The sequence below is a fragment of the Miniopterus natalensis genome, chromosome 13 (assembly GCF_054644295.1).
Source record: "Miniopterus natalensis isolate mMinNat1 chromosome 13, mMinNat1.hap1, whole genome shotgun sequence".
Taxonomy (NCBI): Eukaryota; Metazoa; Chordata; class Mammalia; order Chiroptera; family Miniopteridae; genus Miniopterus; species Miniopterus natalensis.
Genome location: NC_142093.1, coordinates 39,677,125 through 39,690,444, shown reverse-complemented (window position 1 = coordinate 39,690,444; position 13,320 = coordinate 39,677,125). Strand labels below are relative to the sequence as shown.

General features: G+C 51.6%; 1 protein-coding gene across 4 annotated transcripts in view; it reads right to left on the bottom strand.

Moving 5' to 3' along the window:
* The window catches only part of DYSF (dysferlin), a 191,880-nt gene that overhangs the window by 143,917 nt on the left and 34,643 nt on the right, over positions 1 to 13,320 (bottom strand). For all 4 annotated transcript variants that reach the window (XM_087823630.1, XM_016202598.2, XM_016202600.2 and 1 more), the window contains exons 4-7: positions 9,262 to 9,367; positions 1,996 to 2,110; positions 685 to 777; positions 122 to 330 (exon numbers count right to left, since the gene is read on the bottom strand). In XM_087823630.1, the coding sequence (XP_087679756.1) occupies positions 122 to 330; positions 685 to 777; positions 1,996 to 2,110; positions 9,262 to 9,367 (523 nt within the window). The remainder of the gene's footprint in view (positions 1 to 121; positions 331 to 684; positions 778 to 1,995; positions 2,111 to 9,261; positions 9,368 to 13,320) is intronic.

The window sequence follows — 13,320 nt, the reverse complement described above, 5'->3', positions numbered from 1 at the left end:
TCCCCCTAGAAGAGCTTTCAGGGTCTCCCCTGAGGCTGGACAGACAAGCAGACACCCAGCACTAGCAGCTGCTGACCCCCTAAGGGGAGACTGTGGTCAGAGAGAGCGGGCCCGTCCAGACCTGGAAGTCCTGCGGCTTGTCCGGCAGCACCTTCCTGGGCGCAGGGGCGCTTCTCTTCCTTTTCGGCCCCGCGTGGTTCGGGGCAGGATGGGAGCCTGGCTTCCTCGGAGCAGCGGGAGCCCCCGGGCCCGGGGCGCCGCTCTGATCCAGGGACGGCTCTGCCTCATCCCCCGTGAGCCCCGGGTCCTCAGTGTCCTCCTCTCCTGTGTCTGGGCGGAGAGGGTGCTAATGGGTTCTGGGTCCCTCAGGACCTGCCCTTGGGACCCAGCCCGGCTAAAGGAGGTCCAAAGGGCCCGGCAGCAATGCTACCTCCCACCTCCCCGCCCCCTCCTCCCGTCGATGAGCCAGGATGGATGAGAAAGGAAGGGGAGCTCCCAACAGCTACGACGTGGGGGCGGTCAGCCCAGTTAGTCCACAGGAAGGAAAGAGAATGGCCCTGGCCCTCCCCACCTGTCCTGCAGGACGGACCCTTCAGGCCACCTCGTCCCACTCCGGACAACGGCAGCAATGAGATGGTTACAGGTAACAGGGTTAGGATCAGGACAGCCCTGGCTGTGTCTCACCCGTGGTGGCCAGCCACTTCTTTCCAGAGTATCTCGTGTCCACAGTGCTGTCACTGAGCAGGGACCAAGTCTCGGCCCGGCTCTGTCCCCCACCTGGCACATGAGCGGGCACAGCCCCAGGAGGGCAGGAGGGAGTGGGTAAGGGAAGCCAGCCTGGCTCCTCCTCTCCCACCCAACCCTGCTCTCCTTGCCACCCCAGCCTGACACGAAGCTCGGGAACAGATGCCACGTCTGTCAGGGACTGCCCCTCTCACCACCTTCCAGGCAGGACTGGGAACTGGTCACCTCTAAGAGCCTCCCCTGAGCTGCATGAACCTACCTCTGTCAGAGCCACCTCAAAAGTTGTCCCAGAACATTCAGGGTCCTAGACGCTCCCCACCCTCTGTCACCAGGAATACCACTTCTTCCCACCTCAACCTCTACCCCAGTCCTGAGTGATCTCTCATCTCCAGTTCAGACAGTGCAAGCCTCAACTAGAGGGCCCTGCTCTGCCTCCCTCACCAAGTGCCCCACAGAGGCTGGGCTCCAGGACTGGCTTCTCTCACCATGAGAGAAACTGTAGACTCTTTCTAATGGGCAAGTCCCCATCTGGCCCCTCTGTGTAGCTTCCTGCCCACCCCAGCAGGTTGGACCACCCAGGCCCTGCAATGGAAAGCCAGCCACCCCTGGGCTGGGTGCTCCCTTGACAAGCCCAGCAGAGGCCAGTAAAGAGCTGAAGCAACCGTGGGACTTAGGTAATTGTCTGTTCTTTTTGCAAATGATAAACTATAGGCCCAGAGAGGGACAGTGGCCAGCCTAAGCCACACAGCCACTTGGTGTCAAAGGTAAGACTGGAACTCATGTCCCCTGACTTCAACCCGGAGCTCTTTCAAGGAAAATCCAACTCTTTTGTCACATGTCATCACCAAAGGCCTGCTAGGTGCCAGAGCAGGGAAGCACTGGGCTCTGGGGAGTGGGTGGGGCATCAGGTATTACCTGGGACAGACCCCATGCCACACGGGCATGTCATCTACAGCACCCACCCATGTGGAGCTGCACAGTGCAGGGCGCCCAGACCAAGCACAGCTCCCTCCCTGGACAGCTGCAGCAAGGAGGGCGTCCTCACACTAATCCTAGTGGCAGCTAGGGTGCCATGCCTCCTGCCTTTTTCCTCTGTGGCAGAGGCAGCTCTCAGGACTCCCACCCACAAGTGTCCTCCCTTCTCCCCACCCTGGGGAAAGCAGCACATGCTGCTGAAGCCTCACTGTGACGACCACCCCCAGGCTCAGGACCCTCGGCTGGGCTTCTTCCCAAGATCGGGAGACTTCTCACCAGCCATCATATCTCGGTCAGGCAGAGTCGGGGAAGGTTCCAGAGGAGTGGTGGGTGGGAACAGGGGCACAGCTCCAGGGAGTGGTGTGTAGGACACCTGCAGGACCAGCGAGGCCTGGAAGAGACGAGGGTGAGGGAGCAGCAGATTAGTGCACTGACCTCAGACCACCACCATCTTTCCTGTTGCTTTCATCCCTCCACCAAGGAAGACAGCTCTGACAGGGGTCAGGTTTGCAGGAGGCTGTGGCAGAGCCACCCCCAGGAGTCCATCAGCATAGTGAGGTGGTTTAGAGGACAGAATCTGAAGTCAGGTTCCACTATCCAGGAGCTGTGCAATGTTGGGCATGATCTGTAACCTCTCTGTGCCTCAGTTTCCTCCTCTATAAAACAGGGCAGCAATAACACCTTCCCTGTGGGTCCAGTGAGGATTAGATGAGTTGACAGAGCACATATAAATGAATCCGCAATCCAGCCTCTGCTGAGGATTTTTCAACCCTCAGCCAGGCTGGTATTCAGGAAAAAGGCCCCTCGACCACTCTGCTCACTCAAACGCCCTCCCCTGTGTCTCCACAGACAGCTCAGCCTGTTCTGCTCAGCCCAGCTCTGAGACGGGCTTTCTGAGCCTCTTCACTACCAGAAGCTCCTCTGTCCCCACCCCACCTCCAACTACTCCAGCTCTGACCAGCCAAGAGGAGAGTGACTGGTCACTTCATTTGCCTGGACAGGGCAGAGGGTGGGGGAGGCTGCCTTGTGTCCCCACCCCACCTGACCCCATCTTGAAACCTGCCCTGTTCAAAGGGGCCCCTGAACCTGAAGAAAAGGTGCAGTCACAGCAGACTCTCCAGCCTTGCAGCTCCCAGGCCAGTGGAGGCCTGGCCAGGCCTTTCCTGGAGCCTCAGGTTCAACAGGCCTCCTGGGCAGCCTTTTCATCAATCAAAGTAATAAGTGCTCTATTTAAGAAAGCTTGGAAACTGAAAATTTTAAAGAAAAAAACAAGGCAGAAGAAAACAAATTGCTATAACTCCACCACTATTCACATTTCGATATAATTCTCTCTAATCGTTTTTTGGTTTTTTTAATGCTCACCCGAGGATATTTTTTCCCATTGCTTTTCAGAGAGAGTGGGGGGGCAGAGAGAGAGAGAAACACTGATGTGAGAGACACATCGGTTGGTTGCCTCCTGCACACGCCCCAACCAGTACGGGGATGGCACTTGCAACCGAGGTACCTGCCCTGGGCCGAAATCGAACCTAGGACCCTTCAGTCTGAGGACCGACACTCTAACCACTGAGCCAAACCAGCTAGGGCTCTCTAATCATTTTAAACAGTGTGCAGCTCTGTTATATATAAAATGCTTTTCTTTTACTTAATGTTAGACAATACTCATTTCCTCAAGTTTTGACAAACCCTTTATAAACATAATTGTTAATGATGCATGATATCACCTGAGTGGCTCCAGTACAATTCACTAGGCATCTATCTCTACTGAGTAATATTAGAGGTGTCCAGAAACTCCTGGAGCAAATTCTGATTCTGAGACAGAAGATGCTCGAGACCCTGAATGTATATTCAGGCCTGGGGCTTGAACCCTCCAGATTGAGGTCTGAGCAGGGGCAGCCAGGTTAAGTAAAGGCAGGGCTGGTGGGAGCGTGGGGCTCAGAACACTGAGGAAGGAGAACAGAGCTAGGTCCACATCCCAGGAGACCCTGGAGGAGACAGGGAAGCAATGAGACCCTTTAAAGTCCGGTATCCGAGGCATTGCCTCCCCGCCGCGGCAGGTTCCTTAAACCGCCACCAGGTGTCGCCACGTACGCAGCCAGCGCGCCTCGCCCTCGCACCGCAAGCTACTGCAACTCAAAAGGAAAAGAGCAGCCTCTGGGGCCCGCTGCAAACACCCAGACGCATCCACAACCCCGCCTGACCCCTGGAGACTCCAATTCAGGTCTGGGTGAATCTGGACATCTATATTTTTCCCCCCTTCATCAAAAGGCAATTCGCACTCTGGAGAAATAACTCGTTCCAAGGTTAGGTCAGAGTCGGTGGAAAATAACTCTGAAATATTTTCATGCCAGAAAGCAAGAAAATATTCAAAAAATGATAGAAACATGTCGAAGGACACACAGTCAGTGGCTGCCACTGGCCAAATCTGGGACAATTTAAACATGAAAATAAATGATAGTAACAGTAAACCATTGAATAAAAGAGGAATACATGAATCCATACGGAAATAAATAAAATAAGAAGGAAGCCTTTTCTTACAATGAAATGTCAACTGATTCATGCAGGAAAAAAATAACTGATTTAGAATACTACCATTTAACAACCATCAAAACAATAAGTAACCCAACCAAAAACCAACAATGGTTGTTAAAACTGCTGGGTAAAAGTTATATAAGGCACTGGGTCTTTACAAAAAGTACCTTCCCATCAAATCCTTACTACTTAGGGGAATGGACTCAGGATTCGTGGAGAAACCCAGCAAATGCTACTTTAACCAAATGAGCAAGCTTAATAACTCAGTAATGAAACAAATCAAAGTCATATCACTCCAGGATTCAAGGGCAGCACAGTATCATTGAGTGATATTCCTGCCAAAGGTGCACAACATAAGTCTAATCATGAGGACACACCAGACCGACCCAAACTGAAGGACAGTATCCACATCACAAGCCTGCATTTCCAAAAATGTCAGGGTCACCAGATCATAAAGTCAAAGAAAGATGAGGAACTCTCCCAGAGGGAAGGAGCCTAAAGAGACAAAACAACTAACACAACACATGATCCTTAACTGGATCCTTTTGCTCTAAAGGACTCTGTTGAAAAAGTTGATGAGCCCACTCTCTCTAAAAAGCAATGGAAAAAATATCCTTAAGGAGAGGATTAACCAAAAAAGGGAAGGAAAAAATGATTAAAAATATGAATAATAAAATGGCAATAAATACATTATCTATTGACAATTACTTCAAATGCAAATTGATTAAATGCTCCAATCAAAAGACATATGGTGACTGGATGGATAACAAAACAGACCCTTACATGTGCAGTCTGCAAGAGACGTCAGATTGAAAGATACAGACTGAAAGGAAAGGGTCTGGAAAAAGATATTTCCGGGACCACATGACTTTGGCCTACAACCCCCAGCAGGACTCTCTTAAAGTACCCCCGCTTGACAGCTCCATTCCTCAAGTCTCCAACCCAGCACCATGCAGACATCCTCCACAAGACCATTATCAGTCAGTCACATACTGGTCTGGGCAGAAACTTTGGTCACTCATGCCTGCCATCTTGGGGTCACAGTCAACAATATCACAGAATTCTGGAGGGTCCTGTATGGCCCCCAGGCTAAGAGGGCCAAAGAAACCAAAGGCAAAGAGAGGGGACAACTCATCAGATCTTCCCACAGGCTATGCAGCCGGGCTCTGGAGTTCTTCACGCACCCCATGGTGCTCAGCCCCACCTCAGGTCCTTGCTCCCAACACGCAGAGACCCTTCTGGCGCTCCAACCCACCAAACAACTAGGTTCCATGTGTTCTTGTCACCCAGCGGTTTCTCTTTCTGATCTGACTCTGGCTGTTATAACTGAGGCGATGCCGACACAGTGTTCATGGAGTAGCCAGACCCTCATTACCAAGCTGCTATCTCTCGAAAGACATTTTTAAGCACATTACTTCTTTCCTTCACGTGTCCACACCCCATGGTTGGAGGCTCCCCCAGCACAGGGACAGTGTTTTCCTCTTCAGTTTAGAATCTGAGGATAGATTTGGCGTCTTCTCACGGCACACGGCCCAGCGTGCCCTATCTGAAGGGACTTAGGCAAGAACACTGAGTGACAGGCAAATGGAGTACACACCCAGCCTACAGCAGTGTCCTCCTCTCAGCCTTTCCAGGGTTTTCTAAGATTTCCACAGGCCCTGTGTTCACTCTTATCTCTGCATCAGCAGGCTCCTTTGGCCCTCTGAGGCAATGTGAGCTACAATCAACTGGGGACACCTAGCATACGCTGCCCATCGGGCTCAGCGCAGAAATCAGCTTCGATAAAAGGCCAGTGCGAAGTTACAGCTTCTCTCAGGGCTCTGTCCCTTCTGTCACATCCCCAATTGTCTGTGCCTCCCATTGCAGTGCAACCGGCCCCAGGTCCCAGGTGGGAAGCCCGAGCTCAGAGGGTCTTGGGACCTTCCCAGGGCTGCACTGTGACTTAGTGCTCTCACAGGGACTAAAAGACAGTCCCAGACCCTCGCCACAGGCCAGGGCTGTGGAGGCATCCTGGGCTTCAGGGAGGGAAGCCCATCTCCCCGAGGCTGTGCTCAGCTGTCAGCTAAACCAAGCTGGAACCAGCCCTCTTCCCCCATGAATCACCACTGGCCCTCATAACCCCTTCTTGGAGACATGGTTTGTGAAGGATTGACAAGCTCTGCAGACAACCAGGGATCCCAGCCCAGGGAAGAGAAGACGGCAGGTTCCCAGCTGGTGAGCTGAAGCGCAGACAGGTCATGGGAACCAAGAGTGAGAGGAAGACAGGTGAGGCCTCTGGGGATGTCATCAGCCTGGCTCAGCCCCATGGACAGGGACCAAGTGTGAGAAGCTCTGTCTCAGGGGGTAGATGCGCCTTTGGGCTTGGAGTGGAGCAAGTGCAGAACTTGCAGGAACCCCCAGTGTTCTGGGTGCGCATAGGGCTAGAGTGGAGAAAGGTTTGCGCAGCTCAGCCCGGAAGTGAGAAACCCTGGCTGGAGGCACTGGGGACCGGGCACACAGCAAAGCAGGAGCCCCATCCCTGAGATGTGATGGAGATGCACAGCCCAGATCCCCTGACTCAAAGTATCTCTCACCAGTTGCTGAATGCCTACCATCTCTCCATTAGCTCTACACCTTTACATTAGCTACAGCCCTCTCCAGGGTCCCCTGAAGAGGGAGTTCAGAACTCCCTGGAGTTCTTCTTGACCATAGTGATTTGATATTGCGATTTATAAGAAATAGCGTATATTTTGGTCTTACACCCTGCTTCTGGCACAGAGCTCATAAAACCCTCAGAATTTCCTAAGTGATAAGAGCAGTAAAGGTGTCTTTTGCTATATGAATGGTGATTTGGGGAAAGCACCTAAGGGTGGAGGCTGGTTGCCAATGGAGCCAACTATGTGATTAGAGGGTTGGAACTTGCAGCCCCACATTCCTCCTACCTCCTCAGTACCTCTATCTTCCCCTAGGACCCCAACCTCCAGGGAGGAAAGAGGGGCTGGAGATTGGGTTTACTCACCAATGGCCAATGATTTAATCAGTTGTGCCTGTGTAATGAAGACCCCCCCACCAAAAAAAAAACAAAAAACAGGACAGGGTTTGAAGCCCTCTTGGCTGGTGAGCACACAGGTGGAGACTGGAGAGACTGGCGCGCCTGGAGAGGGCGCAGAACTTCCTCGCCCTTTCGCCACACCTTACCCTATGTGCTCTTCCATCTGGCTATTCTTAAGCTATATCCTTTTATAATAAACCAGTAATCTAGGAAGTAAAATGGCCCTCTGGGTTCTGTGAGCCGCTCTAGCAAATTAATCGAATCCAAGGACGGGTTGTTGGAACCTCCAATCTATATAGCTAGTTGGTCAGAAGCATAGGTGACAACCTGGACTTGTGACTGGCATGCCCAGGGGAGGGGCGGGGGCATCAGTCATGCAAGACTGAGCCCGTAACCTGATGCCATCTCCAGGTAGATGGCATCAGATGGCATCAGAACTGAGTTGAATTGTAGGACACCCAGGTGGTGTCAGAGACTTGCTTAGTGGTTTGGGGGGGAAGACCCACACACCTACACTGGAAATTGGAAATTGGAACTAGAAACAATTAGAAGCATTAGGAGACTGGGGAGTTCAAAGGGAAGTCAAGAGGGGACACAGGCTCAGGGAATGCTGCACTAAACCAGCATGTGCACCAGCGAGCACGGGCTGAGAAAGGACCGGATTCTCCTGGGAAGCGGCATCGCCCCGTCAAGGAAGAATCCCAGCCTTCACTGCCTAAGACTCCTCAGGAGGAAGGTGCAGCACCCAGAGGGGAGTAGACCAGGAGTCCATTCACGTCCCTTCCACCCCTGAGCGTCTGGGAGATGCACTTTCGGACTCGTGTCCTCATTTGCACATCAATTCCCTGTGTGACTTCAGTCAGTCACCCTCTTTCTCTAGGTCTCAGTGCCCGGTAGTGATTCCAGTCAGACCTCTGCCCAGACGAGCCACTCTGACTCACCAAGCCTCCCCATACACACACATACACACACACACACACTCATATACACTCACATACTCACACACACTCGCACTCACACTTACATTCATATACACTCACATTCACACACACACTCACTCATACACACTCATATACACAATCACACTCACACTCATACCCACACTTACACTCATATATACTCACACACACTCGCACTCACACTTTCATATACACACACTTGCGCGCACACTCACACACTCATATACAGTCATACACACACTTACACTCATACACTCCTATACACATTCACTCACACACACACTCACACACATACTCCATGGGGCAAGGTAGCCCCACTCTGTCTGAAAGAACTCAGCCCAGAACCCCACCCCAGGGACCCACAGGGAAGAAGTTTTTCCAAATCCATAGTTCCCCCAGTGCATCCCGGGAGCCTACCAGAGGGAAGGTCAGGAATTCTACTGACCAGGAAGCGGGAACCCTGAGGGTATATTTAGCTCACTAAAAATAACAGGAGGCCAGAGATAGGGCTAGGGATTGTCTGGGAGAACTGGGAGAGCATTGGGAAGGCTGGGGGAGGGGAGGGGAGGACAATGGAGGAAAGGAAGGGGGTCTGACAGGTCTGTCTGTCTCCCTTCCCTTGTGATCTATGACCCAAATGACTCAGATTGTCTGGATCTGAGGGGGTTGGGTGGTGAGAAAGGGCTGCCAGAGAGACGGCGGGGGGGGGGGGGGGGGGGGGCCACCAACAAGGCTGTGGGAAGCTCTAGAAGATATTGGAAAACCAAGCCCAGGAAGGACCCAGGGCAGGCCAAGCGGGTGTGAGGCAAGGAAGACGTGAGCCCTGTAAGCAAGAGGGGCCAGGCTTCCTCTCCCCCTCTCATCTCTTCCACCCTAGAGCCCCTCCCAGAGCCCCTCCCAGGCTCTGGTGGGGCAGGGCCAGGCTTTGAAGCTGGGAGCTGGGGGATAACCCAGCTTTGGGTTCAGAAAGGCAAGGCCTTAGCCCAGAAACTGGCCTGGTGCTGAGGCTCCATGAGCACTTACCCCCGTGGGCTGCTTCTTGGTGTCCAGCAGTGGGGCATTGAAGCTGGCAGACAGGCTAGGGGTAGCAAGGACCTCCCGGAGTGGGATCTTGGCTTCCCCCAGGAACCTGAGAGGAGGGAAAAGTAGAACATAGAAAACTAGTCTAATATGCCCAACTCTTCTGCACCATACCCCTCACCAGCACCACCACCACACAAACCACACAGAGAAGCTGGTCTGTCTAGAACACCAGAGTCACCTAGGATGCTCCCAAGGCTCCCCCTGCCCTCAGTCACCCCATGCACCATCCCTGAGAGGCCAGATCCCTCTCCTTGCACAAGAGGGACAAGGGACACCTTCCCTTCCCCCAAGGTCAACTTTAACCCCTTCTGCCCCTCCACAGAGGCCCAGCCCTGACACCCTGGTCTGCCTACGTGCCCCACATAAGGGCTGTGTTCGCCATCAAACCTCAGCAGTCCACCACATGGATGAACCTTGAAGACATCATGCTAAGTGAATAAGACATATTATTCCACTTATACGAGGCACCTAGAATAGGCAAGTTTATAGAGATAGAAAGTAGAATAGTGGTTATCTGGGGCTGGGTAGAAAGGGGGAAGAAGAGTTTTTATTTAGTGAGTCCACAGTTTCAGTTTAGGGTGACAGAAAATTTCTGGAGAAAATAAATCTCTAAGCAATTAAAAGCAATATGAACTTCATATCCAGTCATAGTTCTTTATAACTATATAGAGAGAACTTTTGCTAGTGACTTTAAAACAGAGTTATTTGATTGTACATCCCTAAGAACAAAAAGAACTGCAAAAATCTCCTAAACTGTTCTCAGGAATTACATTGTTAGTGACAGCATTGGTATTCTTATCTCAAGACTGTTGGGTATGTATTGTGTGAAAAGTAAATGAGTGTGTATGAGAAACTAGGATTTTTAGCATGGGAGAAAGTGAGGATCAATAAAGTTCAATAAAAACCTTGTTTAAAAAGTTCTAGAGAAGGGTGGTGGTGATGGTTGCACAGCAGTGTGAATGTACTTAATGCTACTGAGCTGTACACTTAAAACGGTGTGAGCAAAAAGGGGCTGTGTGATAAACCTGGCAGGCTCGGGTCACGGCGGGCACCCCAGGCCTACGGGTTTCCTTAGCAAAAGTCGATCTTGACCTTAATGGAGCCCAGGCCAGTGTTCTCACACATCTAGGAGAACATATCTTTGACATGTCGGAGTAATTTTCTTTCCCTACCTCTCGAAGGCACAGCCCCGGGGACGGAGCACAAGACCACCAGGGCACTAGACCTTCGTTGTTACCTTGTTCCCCGCACACCATCTCTACGTGCCGCAGACGTTCATCCTCAACTACCCCACACAGGCCAACGCAAAAGCAGCATGTGTCTCTCCATTTCGCTTTTTGTCCAATCCTAGAGATTTCCCCACTGCTTTCTCCTACCTTCTTAATCTACCACCAATGGATTTCATGTACCTTCCTTACGTTTTCTCCTTTGATTTTAAATGCATAAAAGGGACAGCAAAACTGTCCTTCTCTGGAGCATTTTCTCAATCTATTGAGATTTTGCTTCTGAGCATGTCCTCAAAATTCAGCTCAAATAAACTCATAAAACTTTTCTTTGTGGACACTGGTTAAAATGGTAAGTTTTGTCACGTATATCTTACGATGATAAATAAACTAGCTGCTTATGTAAGCTTCTGAACAATAAAATCCCTCGATTTCCATCCTTCTTGGAACCAGCAGACTCTTGGTCACCTTGCAGGTTCCCTTGCTAGCAAGGCAATAAGCCTCATATATGCTCAAGACCAATTTTTCTAGCATTTCTTTAAAGAAAGGACTGAAAAGAGAGATGTCCACTAATAGTAATTCCGGGTTCTAGTAGAGACCATGCTAGTAGAGTCACATTTTCTAGAATTTGGACTGCTTTGTGTTATATCCCTTTGTCATGTGGAGCAAACTTGTACCTCAGTTCACCACCACCACCCCCAGGCCAGTGAGGAGGAGGCATCTGTCACCAGTGTATTGCCTGAAGTGTCCTCAGGACCCAGGCATTATCACAAAGACCAGACAGGGGATACAGAGGACCCACATATCCATGTGACACTGGCCATCAGAGTCAGCCTGTCCTTCATGGGAAAACCAAAGCAGCAGAGGAGAGTGACTTGCTTGAGCAATTCCTCTTAGGGAGCCTGCCCTGAACCTCAGACTTCAGTTTCCCTGAGGGTTCAGCCTGGGGAAGCGGGAGGCAGGCCCACAGAGGAGCCAAGGGAGTAGCAGGCCAGGTCAGTGGCCGCACACACTGAGCTCAGTGGGGCCACAGGGCACAGAGCAGAGCCAGGCCTCCTCTGCCTCCCTTTCTGGCACCCAGCCTGCCCGGGTGCCCCCCCTCTCCCCCAGGAGAATTCCAGGAAGAGGGGTGGGAACAATGGAAGGAAATGCAAAAGGAAGCACAGGCCCCACCCCTGCCAGCTCAGGCATCTCTGGCCACGAATGACTGTTTGTTATTTCCTCCCTTAAATGTCTTTCTGGGCCAACTGCCACCTCTGCCACCCCTGCCACAGACCCTGGAAGTCCCTTTGAGGAGCTGGGTGGCTTCACAAGCACCCACTCCCCTAGAGGAAGGGCTGCAGGCAGACAGCCCGTCCCAAAGCCTTGGAGCTCGCTGTCCCTGAGTGGGCAGCACAGAATTGCGCTGGGAGGAGGGGCTGGGGGAGCAGAGGAGAGACTCCCTGGGAGGTGACAGGGGTCTGAGGCTTGATCACAGGAAACCCTGATGGCCACTGTTCATTTCACAGAAGATGGAGGAGCAGTAGCTTTATTCTGGGGGCCTCCGGAGTGGGAAGAGACCCACCCCATCTGGAGATCAAGACTGGGACACAGACTCTAGGGCCCAGGGACCTTCCAAATCAGATAGCCCCACTCTCAGTAGGCACTAACCAGTGGCCAAGTGTGGCAGACAGGATTCAGTAGGGGTCAGATGAAGCAGGGAGGGGCCTGGGGGGTCCTGTACAGGCTGCCTCTAGCCAGCCCTGGATGTGTGCAGTCTGGTTGGTTGTAAAGAATCCCCCTTGACTCCACCCCCTGCAGCCCACTCATAGAAAAATGCCACTGCTCTCTCAGCCTCCCAGACCCGCCATCCCTCTTGGCCGAGCCGTGTCCAGGAGTCCCAGGAATGTGGGGCAGGAGAAGCGTAGGGGCTGAAAGAGCTGCTGCCTTCCCAAAGACAGAAGGAGACAGAAATTGGCATGGGGGAGAGAGGGAGAGGTCAGAGCAGTTTCCACACTGACAGGACACACATTTTTCCTCCATGGAAAAAGAATTCATTCCCAAATCCAGCATCCAGTAGGGCTACTGCCCCGTCGGAGATGGGAGAAGAGCTATGGGGTGGTGACCTCCAAATCTGAGCCTTAAGTGGGTGGGTGTGAATTAATGTGGCTAAGCAAGTTTATTTAAATGAAGCACAAAGAAATCTAAACAATTTTGTTTTAAAACACTGGGCCATTTTACATGATTGTTCGTGAGAGGCAAGCGCGGGAGGCAATCCAAATGTCAATCATGGAAGAGGGGTTAAGTACGTACAGTCATGCAGTGGAAAACGGGAAGGACGCCATAGGCTTTTCTATGGAAAAATCTTCCAGATACACTTCTAAGTTTTTTTAAAAAGTGCAGGCCCGGCTGGGCGTGGCTCAGCGGTTGAGCGTCGACCTAGGATCCAGGAGATTGGGGTTCGGTTCCCGGTCAGGGCACATGCCTGGTTGCAGGCTTGATCAATGACTCTCTCATCATTGATGTTTCTATCTCTCTCTCTCCCACTCCTTTCCTCTCTCTGAAATCAATAAAGATATAAAGAAAAAAAACCTTAAAAAATTTAAAAACGTGCAGAAGAGTGCGTACAATATGCTACCAATACTTAGAGTAATCAAAAGCATGGACAGAAAGTCTAATGGTGGTTGAAAGAGGCTAAGAAAAGGGAGAATGGGAGTTGTTGTTTAATGGGTATAGAGCTTCAGTTTTGCAGATGAAAAAAGTTAGGAAGATGCGTGGTGGTGATGGCTGCACAAAA